General features: G+C 37.2%; 1 protein-coding gene across 2 annotated transcripts in view; it reads right to left on the bottom strand.

Annotated features, from left to right (window-relative positions):
* The window catches only part of LOC120310510 (P-selectin-like), a 45,845-nt gene extending 23,682 nt beyond the window's left edge, over positions 1-22,163 (bottom strand). The window contains exons 1-8 of one of the 2 annotated variants that reach the window (XM_039348972.1): positions 22,074-22,163; positions 19,729-19,798; positions 17,819-18,202; positions 9,210-9,317; positions 7,625-7,813; positions 6,469-6,654; positions 5,500-5,685; positions 3,738-3,923 (exon numbers count right to left, since the gene is read on the bottom strand). In XM_039348972.1, the coding sequence (XP_039204906.1) occupies positions 3,738-3,923; positions 5,500-5,685; positions 6,469-6,654; positions 7,625-7,813; positions 9,210-9,317; positions 17,819-18,202; positions 19,729-19,798; positions 22,074-22,076 (1,312 nt within the window). In that variant the 5' untranslated portion in view covers positions 22,077-22,163. The remainder of the gene's footprint in view (positions 1-3,737; positions 3,924-5,499; positions 5,686-6,468; positions 6,655-7,624; positions 7,814-9,209; positions 9,318-17,818; positions 18,203-19,728; positions 19,799-22,073) is intronic. The other variant, XM_039348973.1, reaches the window with a different exon arrangement.
* Between the last annotated feature and the right edge of the window lie 232 nt (positions 22,164-22,395).

Raw genomic sequence — 22,395 nt, 5'->3', positions numbered from 1 at the left:
GAGACCTGATCCTCTCTTTATGATTTTATGACTTCTTCCTGAAAAACTGCCCAAAGCACTCCCGCTGATGAGAGAGGGAAGGGGAATTTCTGCCCCATTCCCTCAGGAAAAGAAAAGTGGTGATTTAATTACTTGGGAAAAATGGAGAAAACTACAAATGTATGTATGTATGTATGTATGTATATGCCTTGGAAATTTTGGGACTAAAGGTGCTTTTGAGACCTTTTTTTTTTTAAAAAAAAAAAGAGACTTGAAAAGTCTGCAATATAAGTTTTGGATTTAAAAAATAAAAAACTGGAAAAATGGTATCAATGACATCTAGTGGTGAATCTATAGCACTACAGCCTATTATGCCTAAAAGAAACCTGGCTTGAAGCCCAGATTTAGATAAGACTCTGGTTGGCCTTGGAAGCTTCTACTTTTGAAGATTGCAGCTGGAAAAGTCTTGGGGGCTGCTTATCTGTGTGGCAGAGACAATAAACTATTCTAAAATTGGCCTGTCTGAACTACGAATGCAAATACTGACTTTCAGAACTGTATTGTGGAACTACTTTCCTGTAGAAGAACACTATTGCCTGATATGATAGAACATTTTGGATTATAAATCTTGACTGATAAACAATTTTTAATGGTTCTTTCTTCTCCCTGGGCAGAAAAGATATATTTCTCATTGGACAGAAAAAATTGAATTTTACTTATATTTGCTTATGGGAGTTTTAAGAAAGGATTGATAAATTGGTAGGATAATCTGAAGCTCAAATAATAATTAACTGAAACTTCCTAAGTTTTCAAACAGATTTCTATAAAGGCCATTTACAAAAAATAAAATGGATGTTCCATCCTTAAAATTTGTCTCCAGAAGCCTCAGTTTGACATACCACCCCCAAAATACTGATGAATTACAGAAAGAAATTCTCTCCATGTTGAAATTAATACAAGAAACAGTTGCCTTAGCTCGTGATAGATTAAAAATAACACAAAGGAAATAAAAGAACAATTTTATAATTTAAATCTACAAACCCAGAAAATAATCACAGAGAAGGAACTAGCAACCCAGATAGAAGGAAAACTAGAGAAAGCTGATCCAAATATAGAGTTCCTAAAGGAAAAACCTAACAGCCAGACTCAGGCAAATGAAAAATTAGAAGACATAATGATAATATTGGAAATGGAAAAGACATTTTATCAACCAAGATTTTAGAGCATACTGGAGGATAAGAAAGGAAAGCCAATGGAACGGAAGATAGAGGTGTTACCAGAACTGTGGGGAATTAGAGAAGGAGGGAGGCTGTTTAATGAATATCAATGGGCTAGCTCAGTGATGGCGAAACTGAGTGCCCAAAAACTGGCTCCGCCCCTGTCCCCCACCCCACCTGCCCGCAGGGCCACTTACCGCCTCCAGGACCCACCGCAGATCACCCAGGCAGCTCAGCAGCGCCATGGCGGCCATGCCCTCTGCCTGCATGATGGGGCATGAGGGTAGAGTCTTGTCTACACTGCCTGGCTACCATGTCCTTGGCTGCACTGCTCCACATGCTCAGGGGCGACTCTCCTCCAGGGGGGCTGCTGGTGAGGGAATATTGGGGGGAGGCGAGGCTGGGGCAACAGCACGTGTGCCCACAGAGAAGGCTCTGAGTGCCGCCTCTGCCAACCGTGCCATAGGTTCACCACCACTGGGCTAGCTCTTCCAAAAATACTTTAATTAAATTGTTTCTTTTGCTCCAAATAATATGCACAAAAATAGAGGACGAATTATTTGATGATCCAAATGCACTGACTTGGAAAGTTAGTTGGCAAAGGAAGAAAGCTAGAATAAGACTGAAGAAAACAGAAGCTTTGATCTATTAGAGGGGATATTATATTATCAATTAGATGTTTGAATATGGTTAAGAATAGATTGCTAGAAATATTGTTACAACTAGATAGATAAGATTGGTAATCAGAATATCATATTTTGGCATGAAAAAGGAAATAAGAAAATGGTAAGAAGTTTGAATAAGGGAAGCTTTTGGTTAGCCAAATATAATTTGTTTTGAAACTATAAATGATTAGGATATTTTGAATATGGATGGGAAATTAAAAAAGCAAAAATAGAATACTGACTGAATAAATGGATATTGAGTGCAAATGCAATTAAGATATGTTTTGGTTAGAAAAGATATTTTAAACTGATATCGTTGATATTATTAAAAAAACTGTAATAAATGCTGATAATCAACTATATATCTATTAATAACAATAATTGTATTTGCTTAATGTGAAAAATATTTATTACTGAAAGATGAGAGGAGGTATTGGATGGTGTAATATTGGTATTTAGTTTGAAGAAGCTTATATGTACCATAGAATTATTAATGGACCCAGTCAACACATTGTCTATTAAGCACTTGTTTATAAAAATAGAAAATTAATAAAATATTTATATAAAAAAGTAGCATTCAATACTCCTCCTCCCAGTGTCCCACTGTTCATTTGAATCCCAGGCAATCCACAGTTGGCATCGTGTTTTGGTAACCAATCTTTTTGGTGGGCTCTTCAAGGCCTCTCTCACTTTCAGTTTCTTCTGGCTCCAAGCACAAACTGTCTCTCAGATAAGGGTGAGACATTCCATCCCCTGGGTGAAGGGCAACAAATCAACAAAGCAGACAGTGCAAAGCATCCCCAAAGGCTCCCCCCTCCCAACAGAATGGCGGGCAACAAAGAAAGCTACAAAGCTGAAATAACTGAGGATACTGGGGCCTGACAATACCATTTTGATTTGATAATCATTCAAGAAGAGATTTTTTTAATTACCTGAAGTCAAAAACTTTTCAACTACTAGACTAGTGAGTTGCCCTCTCCTGTTATGCATAAAAATCAGCTCAAGGATATGTATTGGCTACCAGTTGATGATCATTAGCTAAGGTAGAAATGCTTTCACCACCCCAGAAATTGTGGGGGAGTCAGCTGGGTCACCTCTGGTCAGTGGTGGGATTCAAATAATTAAACAACTGGTTCTGTTCATCATCATCACCGGCACAATGCACCTTGCATATTTGTCATCACCGCATTGTTGTCATCACCGGCATGATGTGCGTCGTATTGACGTCATCACTGGTGCGACACACCTCGCAGATTTACCCTAACTGGTTCACCAAATTCAACAAAAAGTTAGGTATCGGTTCTACCGAAACAGTGTGAACCAGCTGAATCCCACCACTGTCTCCGCTTTCTCTGAAGATATATCAGGTTCTGGTATCAGGTTGCAAGGATTATTATTTCCAATACCTGAAGCAAAGAGAGCCTTGCTTATTCTAATAAATGACTGGAAGGATGCTGAGAATCAACCTATAACAATTCTAACTTATTTTTCAAATCTGCCTTTAAACAGCTAGCTGTTATTCACTGAGGTAGTAAACCTGCGTGGTGTGAAAGGTCAAAGTACGATATAGATAGTGTAGCATATTTTGGACCTGTCACTATTCAGTCACATGGGGAGTGTTACACTATGCAGCATACACAAGACTCCTATCTGTAATTCTTATCAGTATCCTTCCTGTAATAAAAATTCTATTCACAAGAATCCCTTTCCTATCTCTTTCTTGGTTTCCTACATTTTTTTCTTTCCTTCAATGCACATGCTTATAAGGGTTTGACGAGAATCCATTCCTTTTCCTAAATGCTGAAAGATGAGTTGTTTCTCTTTTTCAAAATAATTTATACATGGGCAAGAAGGGCCTTAAGAGGAAACTCCCAACCTTGGCAAACTGGGGCTGGGGCTGTCCATTTTCCAGAAGCTGTACACTCAGTGACCTCTTTTCCAAGTAACTGAAAACCCTTGGTGCAAAGAAAAGTGCAGCTGGATTGGTACTGAAATTCCCCATGGGGATGAACACAGGTGGTATTTCCATGAGCAGATGCCTCTAGGGACTGGCACTGAATAGCTAAGGAGGGGGAAAAAAAGTCAGTCGGAATAAATAGAGATAACAGGTTTAAAGACCATTGAAGATGGCCTGGAAAAGATACTGCTTATTTGTTTATTTGTACACTATATACTGTCCCTAGTTACATTGTTTCATCTGGAGCTTAAGATGAGTTACCTGATAGCAAAATGGATCCTCCGTCAACCAAAAAATTCATCTTTGCCTTTCATTGCAGGAGGAGAACCATGTTGGTCTATGGTGGCAAAAATCAGAAGTATAGCAGCAGGTCTTCTGGCTGTATAAATATTTTAATAATATTTGCTAGCCAGAAGAGCTGCTGCTATACTTCTGATTTTTGCCACCATAGACCATATATATAATCCTGCCTAATCTGGGGCACACAGTCACCTGAGGACAAACCCACATCCCATACACACAACATCGCTGGTGAGATTTAGATTTATCTTTATTTGTTAATTGTTATGTTCACCAGAAACTCAATACTGCTTATTCTGTATTTGGGTTCTTACTGTATGTATTTCTATTTTTCCCAGTTTCACCATCGTGTTCCTTTAATAAAGCATTCAGATCTATGTACATGGTCTGTTTTATTGGAGGATAGGTGGGTTTAGCTGCATGTCAAGCTGCACAAAAGTGTAAGCTTTCACGAGCAAGTTCTAACTTGCACCTGCACACCCAACCTGTATTCACTTCTCCCCACCCCATCCCTGTTCACCCCAGTTTAAATCCTACGTTATTTTAGGCACTTTATGTATTTGAAGTGAGTGTAGCTCACAAAAATGTATTCATTTTAATGGAATTGGTTAGTCAGAAGAGGTGCCACCAGGTGCTTTCTGATTCTTTGCCTTTCAGCCAACTCATTTGCACTTTAAATCAATCCTATCATATGAAGATACTCATATTCTATGTGTAATTGGAAGGACTTAATTTAAAACTGATGTCACTTTATTCAAATAACCAACCTCTGTACATTTTAAATACTTGTGCTAATGAGTTCTGCATTTCCTTAAACACAAACATGATTTTTTTTTTAGGTTTAGTAATGAGTCAGTTGATGTTGGTCTTTTCCTTCTCACCAGTTAGTTCACCACATCAGTATATAATGTATATATAATGTAAATCTGGCATGTCAAACTCGTGACATCATGTGATGTCAAGCAATGTATCGCAACTTTTTCCCCATTGCCAGCAATGCAGTGGGTGAAGTTTCAGTGTGACGCATCTGGCCCATGGGCCGGCAGTTTGACATGCCTGATGTAAATAGCTGCAGAAGGCTAATTAACTTTAAGTGAATTGTAATCTGTGAATTCTTAATATTAAAGTGTAATAGGAGTTAGGGTTTGTTTAATTCTAAACAAGAATGGGTTAACTGAATCTCTGTTGTACTTGAATTATATCTACTGAACTCTATTGAAATCACTGAGAGCAATTATTCATGGCTAATCTAAATCTCATTGATTTGCATGCATCTTATAAAAATCTCCAGGCATAACTCAAGTTATGAATAAATAGACTAAACAGAAATTTAAACATCAGATTTCAGAAAAGACCCATACAATTCCATTAGATACCATACCTTGACATGTTGGTACCGGAGTGGTCCACTGACCAGATGCACGGCAAATCAAAGGCTGGGAATCACTAAGTTCAAAGCCCACTTCACAAGCAAAGTTGCAAGTAGAGTTGTAACTATAATAACCAATTGGGTTTACACAATCCATCGTTCCTCTTGCAGGTGGCTGAATTGACTGACATTGCTCAACTAAAAATAATAAGAAGAATGTGAATGCAATTAGAATACATACCAGCAAAACATGCTATTAAAAAGTTCCTTTAATGGTTCTATCATCTCTTCAGATAATATTTTATAATAAATTGCTGTTAATCCATCTATACTAGGAGCCTTACCCACTTTTAACTGTTTAATTGCCAAAATAATTTCCTCAGAAGTAATTAAACAATTCATCTCATTTCGTTGTTCATTTGAAAGTCTAAGAAAATGTGCTGCCTGTAGGTGCAAAAGATAATACTTTCATCTGATTATATGTTTAGTAAATGGAATGATAAATTATTACTACATTTCCCAAAGTTCCTAGCCTTCCCTCATACCAACATGACAATTTCTCAATGAACCCAGAATTTGTAAAAGGTCTTCATGATACAAATTAACATATTTCAAATATAACTTAATCCTATGCTAGCCACCCATTTTCCTGGAAGTAAAAATTATTGCACCAATTGATTGACTTCTCAAAGCATAGTCCTACCCTACTGAAAGAATCTTTTCCAAATTTAATATACCCACTATTTGTCTATAACTCCACAGTGTAATGCCGTGTATTTCTAGCCTCCAGGTTCTAAAACAATTGCAACATGTCTTTCTTGTCTTTTGGAGCCTGACATCAGAACAACTTGTGCATTTTGTAACAATGGGGACATAGTAAATCAATCAGAGGTTCTCCTTATCATCTTGCTATGCCTGCCAAATATTACTCAGTTCTCATCCCTAACACCAGAGATTAAGGAGAAACAGAAAGCCCCAAACCTTGGCAGATTGGCTCTGGTGCACTCCATGTTCCAGACGCTTCACATATAGTGGTCCCTGCTCCATTGATCAGAAAGCCTTCTTGGCATTTAAAGTCGCAACTAGACTGGTAATGAAATTCTCCATGGATATGAATGCAGCTAAAGTTTCCATGTACAGGGATATTTAATGGCTGGCACTGGACAGCTAAGGGCAGGAAAGAAAGAAATCAGGTACAATGCTTTGTAACACCACAAAAGATGTAAACATTCTGGATAATTTGAAGTGATGAACAATCATTTTTAGAAAACAGAAAATTTGAGGCAAAACTGAAATATATAGAGCACTTATTTTTAGCACATTTTACATATATGTTGTTACTTTATAAAATAGTATGTAAAAGTATATTTAGTATGTTACACACAAAAGTATAGTTGTATAATTGTAATTATTTCTAATTGTTGTCACAAATGAGGATGCAAGCTGTTGAATTTTACAGAATCCAGTATAGCCTATTTAGGAAAGGTAGGTAGGTAAACAGTTAACACTGGATTTCTCACACATCTATTGCCCGTGATAAAAAAAAAAAACTGGCATTCTGGGCCAGAAAAACAGGAACTAAAGATGAATGCAAAACTGGTGGGAAATGAGAAAGTGAAATAAATAAATAAATAAATAGTAATTATTTTAAGGAAGTTTTATTTCATATGCATTGATGTATATTTTTTAAGGCCTACATCAAAATCAAGATACATGGTCAATATATTTCTTCTATTACATGTGACTTTATACACAGGTTTTCCTTTTAAACAGTTATGATAAGCAAATGGCCCTATCTAATGCATTATATTCACACTGCTGTTTCTATTTATAGCTTAAATCAAATTCAGAGGAGTACAGATAGCAGCAATTTAGTTTACATAGTAGTTTGAGAAATATGGGTTTTTAAATTTTCACATTAAAATACAACCTGGATAAACTTTGTTTTCATCCCTACTTCTTTTCTAAATAATAAAATACCAAGGATAATTGTCAGATTAGAATTGTACTTGAGTTCCAAACACAGCAAGGTTGTAAAAGCCTCCATCCATTTTTATTCAACTAACCTATTCCCAATGTATGGCCTTGGCAAGGATCCATTATGCCAACACTTGGCACTAATTATGTTGGGTCATACCTGCACACAGAGGTACTTCTGCTGTCCATTGCCCAGATGACAAACATTGCAGGTTGACTGGGCCAGTTATTGTAAAACCTTTATCACACCTGAAACTGCAATGAGATCTGTAACTGAACTGCTCCAACGGATGAGTGCAATTCATGAGCAGGGCCTGATGGAGAGGGCCAAACAGGTTGCATTTTACAACTAAACAAAGACATGAAAAGATAACATTAAGCCATCATCATCACTGACAAAACTGTTTTTCCTATATTGCAACAAAGGGAGGGAAGTTCTTGAATTCTACTGAATTCAAGGGCGTGGCATCTAAATTGTCCATTAACACAAAACCTCAATTATTTTAAAAGCTCCTAAAATAATATGAGAATTATTTTAATAGCAAGAGATTTAATTTTCTTGAAAACATGAGTTCATCACTTTCTCTGTTGAATAAAATTGCTGAAAGAAAGACCACTTATGATCTAAAATATCTTAGGACACTTCTTGAAAAACTTTTACTCTAAGCCTATAAATCCTACCTTGTCCTGTTGTTTTCAGTGAATTGCTAGACTATTTCTTTAAGTCACTGATATTTTTCATTATGCTTGCAAAATAACTTAATAGAAAAACAAATGTTATTACATTGAATAATTAAAAATTCTGATGTATTATCAGACTTAAAGATCTCTAAAGAGAAATTCAACTGCTTATTCAGTGCTAACCATAGGAATCCATGCTCTCTTCCCCCCACAGTACCCCTATGATGTAACCGATGCAGCTTTCCTGATGCTACTTGCAGTGTTTTACAGAATGTTAGCACAGTGAATTCCTTTAAATATTGTTTCAAATAAAATCAATAGGTTTCATCAACACTAAACAAAAATCACAACATAGGAGTTCCCACTCATAAAAGAGAAAACATTTTCTTCCTTTGTGGCCAAGGTCTTCTTGGAAAAATAACTGGGCGACTGTTCAGCCTATTCCCCCAGAGAAAATAATAGAGCTGAAATAGAATGCTTGTAATGCTTTATAGACTGAGGACCAAAGTGGACGTGACATTTTTCATGTAGTTTGCTCTTGCATGAGGGAATCACACTGATTGTATCAGTACTGTGTCATGGAAACCGGAGTACTTAATTTTGTTATCCTTGCTGAGAACATGCCTCCTCCCCTTATGATCGCTGCCTCTGTACCAGTGGTTCTCAACCTTTTTAATGCCGCGACCCCCAACCGGTCGAGGACTACTCAACCGGTCATAAGTCGAGGACTACTCAATTGGTGCAGCACCGTTTGCAGAATGGGACTTTTGGTGGGCTTAGCAGGGCAGAGACAGCTTGGACAATTCCTATTGGCTTTTGAAAGCCAATAGAATTAGACTCTATTCAAGAGAGTCTATTCTATTGGCTTTCAAAAGCCAATAGAACAAAAGGGAGTAGCACAGCTAAGGAAAAGGGGGAAAAAAATGGCGGACTGCGTTGTTTGGCGATCCCTGTGAAATGGTCGTTCGACCCCAAATGGGGTCCCAACCCACAGGCTGAGAACCACTGCTCTATACCATCTAATCACAATAGGAGGAAAATTTCATTGGTTCCAACAGACTCACCATTTTCACACCAAGGGCCATAAAAACCAGGGTAGCATTCGCAGGTGTAGTTCCCAATGGTCTCCACACATTCACTACGTTCGTTGCAGGAGGAAGGTTGACAAGAAGCTGCATAAAAAATAGAATTGGATTAGAATTATGTAATAAGCTTTTTTTTTTTCTTCCATTCAACCATGTCCAATTCCTGGACAGGTCTCTGCAACTTTCTTAGCAAGGTTTTTCAGAAATGGCTTGCCATTGCCTCCTTCCCAGGGCTGAGGTAAAGTGACTGGCTCAAGGTCACCCAGCTGGTTTTGTGCCTAAGAAGGGACTACAATTCATAGTCTCCCACTCTCTAATTTGATGCCTTAGCCACTACACCAAACTGTCTCTTGTCATGAACATACTAGATATTTCAAACTTCTTTGGCTTCTTTCAATTACAAGAATTCTTTTGGGACAGAAATCCATGTCAATTAAAATGGGAAATAATCTTATGACCAATTTCTCTTGCATTCAGTCCAACATATGATCATTCACAAGTGGGATCCATTGTAATGCTGACATATCAAAAGTGATGGTAAATTAGGAAAAAAGAGACTTTGACATGTATTACCAGTACTTTACCCATAAAAGTAATCATTCTCAATTAGCAATATCTGAAAATCAAAAGGTGACAATTTTTTGTTTCATTTCCATTCACTCCCATCAGATTGTGGAACTGCTAGTCTTGCACCTATCAAAGATTAATGTGCTGTATGAATACACAACTATAGTATGAAAGACAATATTTGACATGGCTCTCACAAAAAATAAAGTATGTTACTATTTTTAACCTCACTAATTTCTCTGTTCTCAGAACAGTATGTTTTTGTTCAAGAACATTCTTTAGAAAATTCCATTACAACTGAACTCTTGCTAGCCATTTTCATGCTTCTTTATTTGTGTCAGAAGCACCTCCAAATTATAGACAAATTAGGTCTATAATTTTCATACTAAGAATACACTTATTTAAACTTTAACATTGAAAATCAATTCCATCTTTGTACTACCAATATTTTATAGTACCTTTGTAGGATCTAGAATTGTTTTGCTGTGTACTTCTATTTCTTTAGATGTCAAATTTATCGTACATGCAATAAATGCAGTATATCTTTTATTATGCATTTCAGGTAATCCTCAATGTTAATTTCTTCTTTGACTCAAAAATGCCTTCTATTTTATTGTTTATTTTTAAGAAATAATTTCCAACACAATGCTCATTAATGGATACAACATATTTGCTCAGTTCCTAGGAGAGACAAGCTGCTGTTAAAAACAGGGACCGAGATCAGTGAAACAAATGGGAAACAATATTAGAGACTTATGATATTATATGACATTTCCTCTTTTTTCTGTTGATTGCATTATAACACTCAATCCAAGTAAATCCATTTCATAAATCTTTCTTTTTTTCTTCCCTCATTTCAGTTGCACATGAATATTGGATTCCAGTAGCCTATGATCATGAGCATTTGTTTTCTCTTTAGAAGAGTGTCACCCCCAGATCCATTTCTCATCACCTCAAGATCCATTTCTACTGGCCTATCGCAGAAGAAACCTGAAATAAATTTCTAGTGCAAAGTCTTCAGTGGGCTTGCAGATTTGGGTGATGCAACCTGCCTACAATCTCAATCTAGCCTCATAGAGTGAAGTTGACTTGCCAACGTGTTACCAGTTGCTAACAGTTTCAAAAATCAGTCTTCCTTTGCAACTATTCCATATAAGCACATCAAAAAGAATGCTTTGAAGACTACTGGATAAAATATATTCAGGAATTAATTGAAAACGGAATGGCTGGTGATGAGGTAGTGTTGCTAGCATTTTCTGTAGAGATTGCAATATTTATCTTGAAGTAACCACACACAAAAAGGTCAACTTAGTTTGGATGTGCATTATATTGATTTTCTTATGACCGTCATGAACTGTTTGGTATAATTGTTAATGGGCAGACCTACTATTCCAGAATACTTCCAGTGAAGTTATGGGCATATCTATATTGCCTAACTTGCCCCCAGAAATTGTGGGCACTCCATCACTGGAGATTTTTAAGAAGAAACTAGACAGTAACTTGTCTGAGATGATATAGGTTCTCCTGCTTAAGCAGGGGGCTGGATTAGAAGACCTCCAAGGTCTCTTCCAGCTCTATTCTATTCTATTTAGGCAAGAAAAACCAAATGCACAGGTGCAGAATAGGTGGTACCTTGCTCAATAGTAGTAACTGTGAGAAGGACCTTGGAGTCCTAGTGGACAATCACTTAAGTATAAGTCAGCAGTGTGCAGCAGCCTCCAAAAAAGCCAACCCAATCCTAGGTTGCATTATCAGAGAGATAGAATCAAGATCACGTGAAGCATTAGTACCACTTTATAATGCCTTGGTAAGGCCACATTTGGAATATTGCGTCCAGTTTTGGTCAACACAATGTAAAAAAGATGTTGAGACTCTGGAAAGAGTCCAGAGAAGAGCAACAAAGATGATTAGTAGGCTAGAGGCTAAAACATATAAAAAATGGTTGCAAGAATTGTGTATGTCTAGTCTAATGAAAAGGACCAGAGATCAGGATAGCAGTGTTCCAATATCTGAGGGGCTGCCACAAAAAAGAGGGGAGTCAACTTATTCTCCAAAGCACCTGAGAGCAGAACAAGAATCAACAGATGGAAACTAGCCAAGGAGAGAAGCAACCTAGAACTAAGGAGAAATTTCCTGACAGTGAGGACAATTAACCAGTGGAACAAAAATTGTCTCCAGAAGTTGTGCTGCGCTATCACTGGAGGTTTTAAAGAAGAGATTGGGCAGCCATTTGTCTGAAATAGTCTAGAGCACAGGTCAGCAATGCGGCTCTTTGAGCCTTCTCCTGCGGCTCCCAGCCTCCTCTGCCATTTGCAGAGAGAGAAACAGAGACAGAGAGAGGCACTTACACTTCCCTTCTCTCTCTCTTTCTCTCTCTCTCTCTCTCTCTCTCTCTCTCTCTCTCTCTCTCTCTCTCTCTCTCTCTGGGTGTGTAAAAAAGAGAATGGCCTTACCCTGTTCTCCGACGAGCTGACAAGCTTATTGGGCAGGGTTCCTGCCTTTGCTGCATCTCTGCAGGAAGCAGGAAGGGCAGGAGAGAGCTAGCCTGTTGGAGAACAGCTTGAAGCCAGCTTGCCAGGTGAGCAGAAGATCGGAGAGAGGAAGAGAGGGGGGAGAGAGAAAGAGAGAGAGAGAAAGAGAGAGAGAGGGAGAGAAAGAGAGAGAGGAAAGAAAGAGAGAAAGAGAGAGGGAGAGGAGAGAGAAAGAGAGAGAGAGGGAGAGGAAAGAGAGAAAGAGAGAGAGGGGGAGGGAGGGAGAGGAGAGAGAGAGAGAGAGACAGAACTCATGCACAGCAGCCTCTATTTCTTTTTAATTAAACTCTTCAATCAAGCTTTTTCCCCCTCGCACGCGCATGCGCGCACAAGTTTTGCGGCTCCCAGTGTTTTCTTTTCTCTGGGAAACAGGTCCAAGTGGCTCTTTGAATGTTTAAGGTTGCAGACCCCTGGTCTAGAGTTTCCTACTTGAGCAGAGGGTTGGACTAGAAGACCTCCAAAGTCCCTTCCAACTCTGCTAACCTATTAGTTGTGCCATTGCAAGAAATGGACAGTGCCAGGCCTTACCTATCTCTCATTGTAAATTTTATACCAAATTTATTTTCCTGATGTAGTCTTTTCCTCATAGGTCCTCTTGATTGCTTTTGTCCTCTTTAGTGGACCCTTTTACTTCCTTACAGGTTAACTTCAACAAGTTGTCCATTGGCTACTTCACTCCCAGAGGAAGAAATGCTCCTTCAACTGAGGCAATAGTTGCTCTAATCTAAGAGTATTCTCGCCTTCACAATTAGTATTAAAATAACATAGTGGCTAACAGTATTGCCTAGTATGTAAAAAGTTGCTGTTTTGAAACCAAGAATTACCTTTTAATTTTGAATTTTTGTATATGCATGCATATTCATTTTACTTATGTGCATCTCTTTCTGTTTATATTTATGAACACATAAAAATATGCCCAGGAAGGAAAGTTTCCTTGAAACAAAAGGGAGATAACACAGCAGCTAAAGAATTGCCTTCGATGTGACAGCCTGCAGCAGGCCTTAATGATTTACAAGCTGTTTTAGAGCCTTTCAGTCTTGACAAGTTTCTTGATCCGGCTTAATCTTAAGCGGCCACGAGCACAACACAGGAATAACCTCAATCATAACTGCAAATATGCCCTAAGAGCAAAGATGTATAATAATTATGGATTCTTTTCATTTCATCATTTTTATAGTATAAGAGAATGCAAAGTTGATTTCTGTATCCCTAGTATATTTTTTTCCAGTACTCTGATCTCAGTGTTGCAAATTCTAATTTCCCAGTTGTTATTTTGTTGCCTGTAATTGGATCTTCTGCACCATGAAGAACCTGATAAGCATTGCTTTAGTGCAAAAATGGAAGAGCAAGGAAATTCCCACAGAAGAGTTAATACATAAACTATTAGCATGTGCGGAAATGGACAGGCTCACAATGATATTAAAAGACAAATGTGGATCAGTTTATTATGAAACCTGGGATAAATTTTACCGCTGGAGGAATTTGAAGAGGATGGTTGGGATTAAAGATGAATGTTAAGATAGAAATACATGTTATTTTAGTATTGTATATAAAACTTAGATGTATATGTAGAGATGAAGAATTGATTGTAAAAAGTGGAATAATCTGATAAGAATGTATATACTGGAATGTCACGTTAAATCCAATGTTTGTTTGTTTTTAACTGTATTATAAATAAAACTTAAAAAAAAAAGAACCTGATAACCATGGGACTGATTATAATTTTTGTTGGAATATTCATGAACAGGAAGAGTCATGTGGTAACTCAGTCAGCCAATGTGAAGAAAGTGCTACTGAGTCTGTGCACAAAAGAATATTATGTTAGGAGCTGGATTTCCAGTCTCAGGTTTTGTCTGGTCTGTCTCTGTAAGAAGACTTCATTGAATTATGTTGCTGTAAAGAAGAATGGTATTGTAAATATTTTTATATAAATATAAAGTTATTTGAATCAGCTAAATGCAGTCAACTGTGAGAGGTTCTGATTTATTTTTCACCAATAGAGAAATTAAAAATTCTCTAACAGGCTATGGGCCCAGAGCTTACTAAGGACTGCATTATAATTTAAAGCTGGAAGAAATTGCCTGTGTTTAGAAAGTATAAGAACAAGGCAGAATTAGCAGAATGGCTGCAATGGAATTTAAGGAAAGCTGTGTGCCTCATTTAGGCCAAAAGAATTATATTGTGTGGGCTGCAAAAATGGAATGTTTGCTGAAAGCAAAAGAGCTGTGGTATATTGTTGAAAATCCACCACAAGTATTTGCAGCTGCAGATCAGAAAAGCCATGATAGAGCAATGGCTTATCTTATCTTGAATTTAGATGATGATCAATTTCTAAACGTTGCAAATTTAAAGACTGCAAAGGAGATTTGGTTGAAGTTGAGAGCTGTGCACGTGAATGTTTCTGCATGCAATATAGTGCAATTATCAAGAAAACTTTACAGGACCTGTTTGCAACCAGGTGAATCTGTGGAACAGCATTTAAATAAAATGCAAAGTTTATTTTTGGACTTAGAACAACGTGGGATTAAATTCCCTGAGTCCCAGAAGGTTTTATTGGTGTTGAACAGTTTAGATAAAACCTGGGACACAGTTTCTGCAATATTTGAGTGCAAAGAAGAACAAGACTTAAATGTTGAGGCTTTAAAGGCATGTTTGCTTAATGAAGAAGAAAAACGCCATTTTAGAAGCAGCCATGAGGAGGAGAAATTCCTAAGGAGGGGGTACAGACTGCAAGTCTCCAGAGGAGAAGAAACAAGCAGATCGGACCCGGACCAAATTGCAACAAAAGAGAGATTTTGCAAGCAGAGAGCTGCTTGGCGGGAAAAGACTTGCTACATTTGTGGAACAAACAACCATCTGCAGAGGAACTGTTTGCAGAGGAACAATTTGCAGAAAAAGACATTTGTGCAAAGAAAAAAGGACTGTTTTGCAAAAGGAACATTTTGGTGTTGCAAAAGTTTGCTATAGCAACAACAGAGACAAGTGGCTAATAGATAGTGGGGCAAGTCAAACAATTGTTAATGACTCTGAATTATTTTGCAGGTTTGTTCCAGTAGCACAAGAAGCTGTGGCTTTGGCAAATGGCCAGAAAGCAAATGTCATTGGAAGAGGCGATGTAAAAATTCCATATTTGGAATCAAAGTTTACCAATGTGCTTTGTGTACCTGAGATGGAACATAATTTGTTAAGTGTGTCTAATTTAGACAAACAAGGTTTTGAGGTCATTTTTGTAAATGGGAAATGTCTCATCAAAAGGAATGGGAATATTTGTGCAGAAGGCATAAAGGAAGATAATCTATATGTATTGCAGGGACAAAAGGTTCAATGTTCCCATATATTTAAGAATGTTGCAGAGCATGATTCATGTGTTTATCTTCTGCATAGAAGACTTGGCCATGCAAGCTTTAATGTTTTGCAGCAAATGCAAGATTTTGCAGAAGGGCTAAATTTGAAGGGATGCAAAACATATTTGGACTGTGCAGTATGCAAAGCATCAAAGTCAAAGGCATTCCCAGTCAGTAAATGTAGCACAAGACAAACAAAAAGAGTTCTAGAGCTGGTTCATGCAGATCTGGTGGGACCTATGCAAGCCAGTTTGGGAGGAGCAAAATATGCACTGGTAATTGTTGATGATTATAGCAGGTATTCATTTTGCTACTTGCTTAGAGCAAAGACAGAGGTGCTACAACAATTCAAACAGTGGGTAAGTTTTGTAGAGAGAAGGTACAGACAACAAGTGTGTCAGTTGCAAACTGACAGAGGTACTGAATTTATGTCAACTAAATTCCAACAATGGTTGGGGCAGTTGGGGATAAGACACAGACGTACAAATCCTTACACAGCAGCAGAGAATGGTGTAGCTGAAAGAAGGAATGGTGTTTTGCAAACAATGAAAGATTCATTATTGGAGGATTCTGGTTTGAGCAGGTCATATTGGGGAGAAGCCATATTGACTGCTAATTATATAGTTAACAGGCTGTGGAGTTCCTCCATTAATAATACTCCATATGCCATTCTATATGGGAGAAAGCCATCACTGGCACATTTGAGAATTTTTGGAAGTACTGCATGGGTACATATTCCAAAAGCAATCAGAAGAAAGGGACAGCAAAAGGCAAGAAAGCTCAGGTTTGTGGGCTATGAGCCAGGGTCAAAAGGATATCGCTTTAGCGATGGAAGTAAAAGAATTATAATTTCAAGGTCTGCTAATTTTGCAGAACAAAATTGGGACAGAATTAATGCAAATTCTGGGTATGTCTCACTTAATGACGGTGATCTATTTAATGACAATAACTCATCTAATGATGAAAAAATGTTTATTGAAGATGTCAATGTTCAGCGAGGAGAGGCTGAACAAGACATGAAACCAGAAAGAATTGAGACACAGGAGCAGTTAATACCACGTAGGTCAGAGCGATGTAATAAAGGAATTCCACCTGACAGGTATTCTGCCAGCAAGGTAAAGATTTGCAATGTGTGGTATGAGCCAAGAAGTTATAAAGAGGTGTTGGCATTACCAAAAGCTGAACAAGAAAGATGGAAGGAGGCCATGGACAAAGAGATGAAATCGATGGGAGACCATGAAGTATTTAAATCAGTGACTTTGCCACAGGGAACCAAAGCTATGGGTTGTAAGTGGATATATAAGAAAAAGGTATTGCCAAATAAAGATATACAGTATAAGGCCAGGTTAGTGGCACAAGGTTTTTCACGATTAAAGAATGTATTAAGTTAATAGGTCTGATGTCCCTTCCTGTCATGAAGGGAGGAGTGTTGGAATATTCATGAACAGGAAGAGTCATGTGGTAACTCAGTCAGCCAATGTGAAGAAAGTGCTACTGAGTCTGTGCAAAAAGAGTATTGAGTTAGGAACTGGATTTCCAGTCTCAGGTTTTGTCTGGTCTGTCTCTGTAAGAAGACTTCATTGAGTTATGTTGCTGTAAAGAAGAATGGTATTGTAAATATTTTTATATAAATATAAAGTTATTTGAATCAGCTAAATGCAGTCAACTGTAAGAGCTTCTGATTTATTTTTCACCAATAGAGAAATTAAAAATTCTCTAACAATTTTGATAGTAAGGAACTCCACATCTCTCTCTTTGAACAACAAAGTTACTTGGATATGAACAATTGTAGTGTTCTGAGATTGTATCTTGGTAGATTATTTGAAGCTGCAGTTCAAACTATGGACAAATTTAAAATCAAAATAGTTTAAGTTTCATTGAGGTCCACCCCCCTGTGCCTAACATTAGCTAAGATTATATTCAGATAACACACTGTACCACAGATTTAGCCAAGCAAATGTTGACCTAGCATTTTTGGGGAACCCAACTTGCGCTATCAATTTATAGTTCAACACTTCAAACAATTCTAGAAAACTGAGTTGGGTTAATCATGCCCAAACTAATCCCAAGGTGGTACATTAGGCAAACAGTGCCTAGTAGTATACAGAAGCTCTTATAAGCCACTCAATATGGAATATTTCACTACCTTTATAGCACAGTGCCCGCTTCTTCTTCCCACAAGGCTCGTCATTCCATTTTCCAGCTTCAAAGTCCCTCTTAATATAAATCTCAACACAGTCTTGGTTGGACAGCCTGTTGTTAGGTTCCCGATAAGCCCAATTCTCTGCCTCTTTGGTCAGGGCCTTTCTGGTTCCTACCCATGTCCAGGTGTTGTTTATTTTCCGGATCCCAATCCAGTAGTATTTTGAATGTTTTGGTAAGACTTCATTGAGATAGGCAATTTCTTCTTTGTTCTGGATTGCTACCAAGTCAGTATACCAGGTCTGGCAAAATGTCCGTGCATCTTCCCAGGTTAGGTCTGATTTGGTCCCATAGTGGTAAGTCCAGGCATCTACATGAAAGAGGAGTCCTGCCAGAAGAACAAATAGCATCAGGAAAGAAGAAGCTTCAGCTAGACTACACTAATATTATTGGAAATAATAATGTACCAGGCCATTTAAAGTCTGCAAGACTATCTTTACCCTGAAAAGGGAAGAGTGATTTATGCCACCTGTTTAATAATAAGAGTGAGGTTCTCTGATCCTAATAATTGCTACATGACAGGAGTTCAACAAATGCAACTTTTCTGAAATAATATAAAACAATTGCTGTTAACAGTTTCTGGCAATTAAAACTTCTTGAGGGAGCAACATACCATTTACAACGGAATTGTGTCTGATTAACCATTCTTTACTCAAATATAAATAGATCAGACTTGTGTGATGTCTCAGTTTCATGCCTTATATTTATTCTTCATAACCTTCCTTAGACAAAAAAAATCCAGTTTTATGTAACTGGGCAAGTCAAAATCTATGAAATCTACAATCAATTGTTGTATATGATTTTAAATGTTATTTTAATAAAGTAAAATGACTATCTTTAGATTATTATCTCTGAATAAAATAAATAAGCATTCTATTTTTATTATTCAACTAGACAACCATGATCCTTTGGGTCATCCTTTCAGAGAGGTTTCCTCTCTCCTCAATGCCTTCAACCATAACAGTGCTTCTAATGTACTTTCTTCACTGGAAAAGCTAGGATACATTTAGAGATGTATCTGCGTTAAAATAGCCCATGCTGAATTATATTACATCATGTATTACATCAAAAGCTGTTTTATAATCATTTTTATGTCATAAAAGGTTTTATGTCATGAAAGTTTTTCTAAAATTTGCCTCAGATTTTCAATGCATTCTGTAAGTTAGCCCATTTGACATACCTCGGTTCAAAATGTTTTGCCCTGTGGTGCACCTCTTTTCCCAGTTAAAAATTATAGGAAAGAAGGTTTGACTAGTATATACATTTTTAACACTCCTATGAAACCACTATTAGGCATTAACATTTTTAAAAAATATATTTTATTTTGCACTGATGATGTCACCTAGTTTGGGTAATGAAATGTCTGCAAGAAAACAACCAAGCTCGGAGAGCACCTTATGTTTGATTTTTAAAAAAAACAAAGCAGTAACAGCTATTTCTTTGTAAATTTTTAATTTTTGAGATTTAAACATCATTTTATTCTTATCAAAACCACTTTGAGCTTAGAAAATAGTGTATAAGATTTTGCATTAATGATTTTTTTCCTGATAACTACAGGAAAGAAGACTTTGGTTTCTAAAAGATTACATACTACAAGCAAAATGTCACAATTGTGACCATTTCAGGAAAATGTCCCTGATAATAAGAAGTAAAACATCTGGTTTAACATGATTTCCAGTGTGATATACTTTTTTTTTTCCTGGAATGGTGCCTACATCAGAATCAAACCGGCCACAAATACATTTGGGTTATACAACTTCTAACCTAGAGTTTCTTCTTCTTTTACTCCATAATTTGTGCATTTCATTGCATAAAATCAAAATGTTATTTTCACTAAGTTTAAAGATTACTTACCCCAACTAATAATAGTAAGCAAAAAGCAGTCATCTGCCCATCTGTACCAGAACTGCCCATTGACCAAAGCCTATGGATGAAAAATAAGCATGTACTATTCAGCCATGACCTTAAGGTCCAATAAATTAATGGAAGTCCAACAGCCTCCATATTTGTTAGTAAACTATAGATTTCTAAACCATTAATTGGATGCTCTCATAGAATATCTTGGCTACTGAACAAACAAGATTTAGGTCAGGATGCTTTACAGAGGAATGATGTCCAATTCTATACCATTTAGCGAAAAGTCCTTTAGCAATTCTAAAGTGGCCTTTTTTGCCTTCATTGATTTAAAGGTGGTCTTTCACTCCATCCCTCATGACAAGTTCTGCAATAAATTAACCAGAATATCTTTGGATCATTGGTCTTCTCAGCTTGATAATTTCATTATATTAAATCTCTGTGATGCAGAGTCTGTTAAGGACTAAAGTATCTAGGAATGACTTCTAATATCTCTTGGAATAATGCACTGAGTTCTATCAGATCTCAAGAAGTCATACTTAGTGTGCCTCAATCAACTTCAAATAGTGTTACTCAGTTAACAGCTTAGCTACATCTCTCCTAAGGCCTAACCCTTATTATGGTGTGATTTCAGGTTCATCGTGGACAATTCGTAGTTTATAGCATCTTAAATTATGGATTCAAGTTTAAGAAAGAGGATTTTTACTCTAGCTCAACTTGATGTACTATCCATATTATGAAGATAGTAGGCTACAGTATATACTACTTTCCCATAAAGTAACCATGTGTTTGCTCCAATATAGAAGTTGAGTCAGTACCCCTTATATTGTTACACTGTTCTTTGTATTATCTATGATATCTGGCATTCATAAATCAGATTGTTAAAATTTTTTAGTTCTCGTTGATCAAGAAATTAGTGTTTTCCTTCTACAGATCTGTGAGGATCTTCACTACACCATCAGCCACTCCCCCCAGCCAGGTAACCCCTTCCCCCCAGCCAAATTTTCAGGCTCTTCTGGAAGGCCAGGAATATGGAAACAACCTCATCTTCAGCAGGAAAATATTCCAGAGAATGGGGGCCACAGAAGAAAGGATCCTTCTATTGGACCCCACCAGCCAAAATTTGGCAGGATCCGAAGTAGACTTTTCCACTGGAATGAGTAGGGCTTATTAAAGAAACTTAATAAACTCATCTTTGGACAAGGTGACAAGTACAAAAGGGAAAACATGTCAAATCTAATCAAAGTAACATTTAAATAGATACAGTCATATATCAAAGAAATATTTCTTGACATTATTAATCTATTCCACCATTGCTTCACTATGAATGGGAGAGGAAGAGTACTCAGCTGAAACAAAACCCCAAATCAGCAACTTAAGAAATTAAACTTCTTTGTCACAAATTCCCAGATATGTTTTTTTTATATCTCTCTTCTTAGAATGCAATAATCCCCTACGAAGTTAGAGCTAATACAGAACAGAATAAGGGACTGGAGGCATCTGTCCAAAAGAAGTATTCTATCCACAGTAACCACCAGATGCTTATCAGAAAGCTCCAAAAAAGGACATGAAAACAATGCCACTTCCCCACTCATCTTGCTACAACTCTTGAAAATCATTTGTTAGTTAAGGTGGGCCAGACACATGGAAGGTATGCTAGCATTGCTTTCATTCTATGCATTTTATTTTGGACCATGGTCCACACAGTGTGATGCTATAGACTGACAGTGATGTTCCAGAGTTTCAGACAGGAATGACTTCAGGATCCACTACATGCAAAGCAATGGTTCTTCTGTTGAGCCATGATCCTGATTACAGTGGGACTTATGCAGGAAATGGTAAAAATATTAGAGACTCCCTAGAATTGTAGTAAAATATAAGAATTAAACTATATTATTAATGAATTTGAATATGATTTTTTAAAATTAAATCAGAGAAATCTAGTATAACATTTTTCAGTTGGATCAGATCATTCAAATCTGCTTATGCATATAAACATATAAGTCATATTGAGTCCCATCCAACTATATAACCTAGAGGTCCATGCCAGTACATATCTGGCTAATTACAGTTGTACTTAATGCCATTCAAGATGGTCATAATTCAGCCATGCTCCTCCCCCGCCCTCATTTTATATACATATAATCATAGCTGCAGAGTTGACTGCATGTATCCAGACAAAATGCTGTAATGCATTCTTCTAATGAGAACAATTAGTACTTTTACACAGGATACACTGAATTTTCTCAATTGCAGTGCTATTGCAGAGAGAAGCTTACACCATCCCCTGACTATTTAACTATAATCTGGGCTATGTCACATACCTAGGAAAAAAGAGCACCTACCATTTTCACAGAGATTCTTTTTATTTCCTTTTACACACCTTTCCTTATGCGGCTTCTTGTATCAGCACTTCCTCTAAAAGTGCCTCGAAGCTGATTGCATCCTTTTCCTATTGCCTTCTTCACTGGACCGCCCTGCCACAGCCACATGCAGTTAACTCCTTGCCAGCTATTGGCCTGAATATTTAAGCCCTGCTTTTCTCAGATTTGGGCATAAATCTAGCTACATGGTGATATACTTTAATTTTTAAGCCTGTTATAACAAATAGTATCCATAGTATCCTGAAAGTAGTAAATGTACCTATTCATGGGCTACATGTAAATA

The sequence above is a fragment of the Crotalus tigris genome, unplaced genomic scaffold (genome assembly GCF_016545835.1).
Source record: "Crotalus tigris isolate CLP2741 ecotype Arizona unplaced genomic scaffold, ASM1654583v1 scf7180000018217.1405312, whole genome shotgun sequence".
Classification (NCBI taxonomy): domain Eukaryota; kingdom Metazoa; phylum Chordata; class Lepidosauria; order Squamata; family Viperidae; genus Crotalus; species Crotalus tigris.
This window is presented reverse-complemented; position numbering and strand designations above follow the sequence as displayed.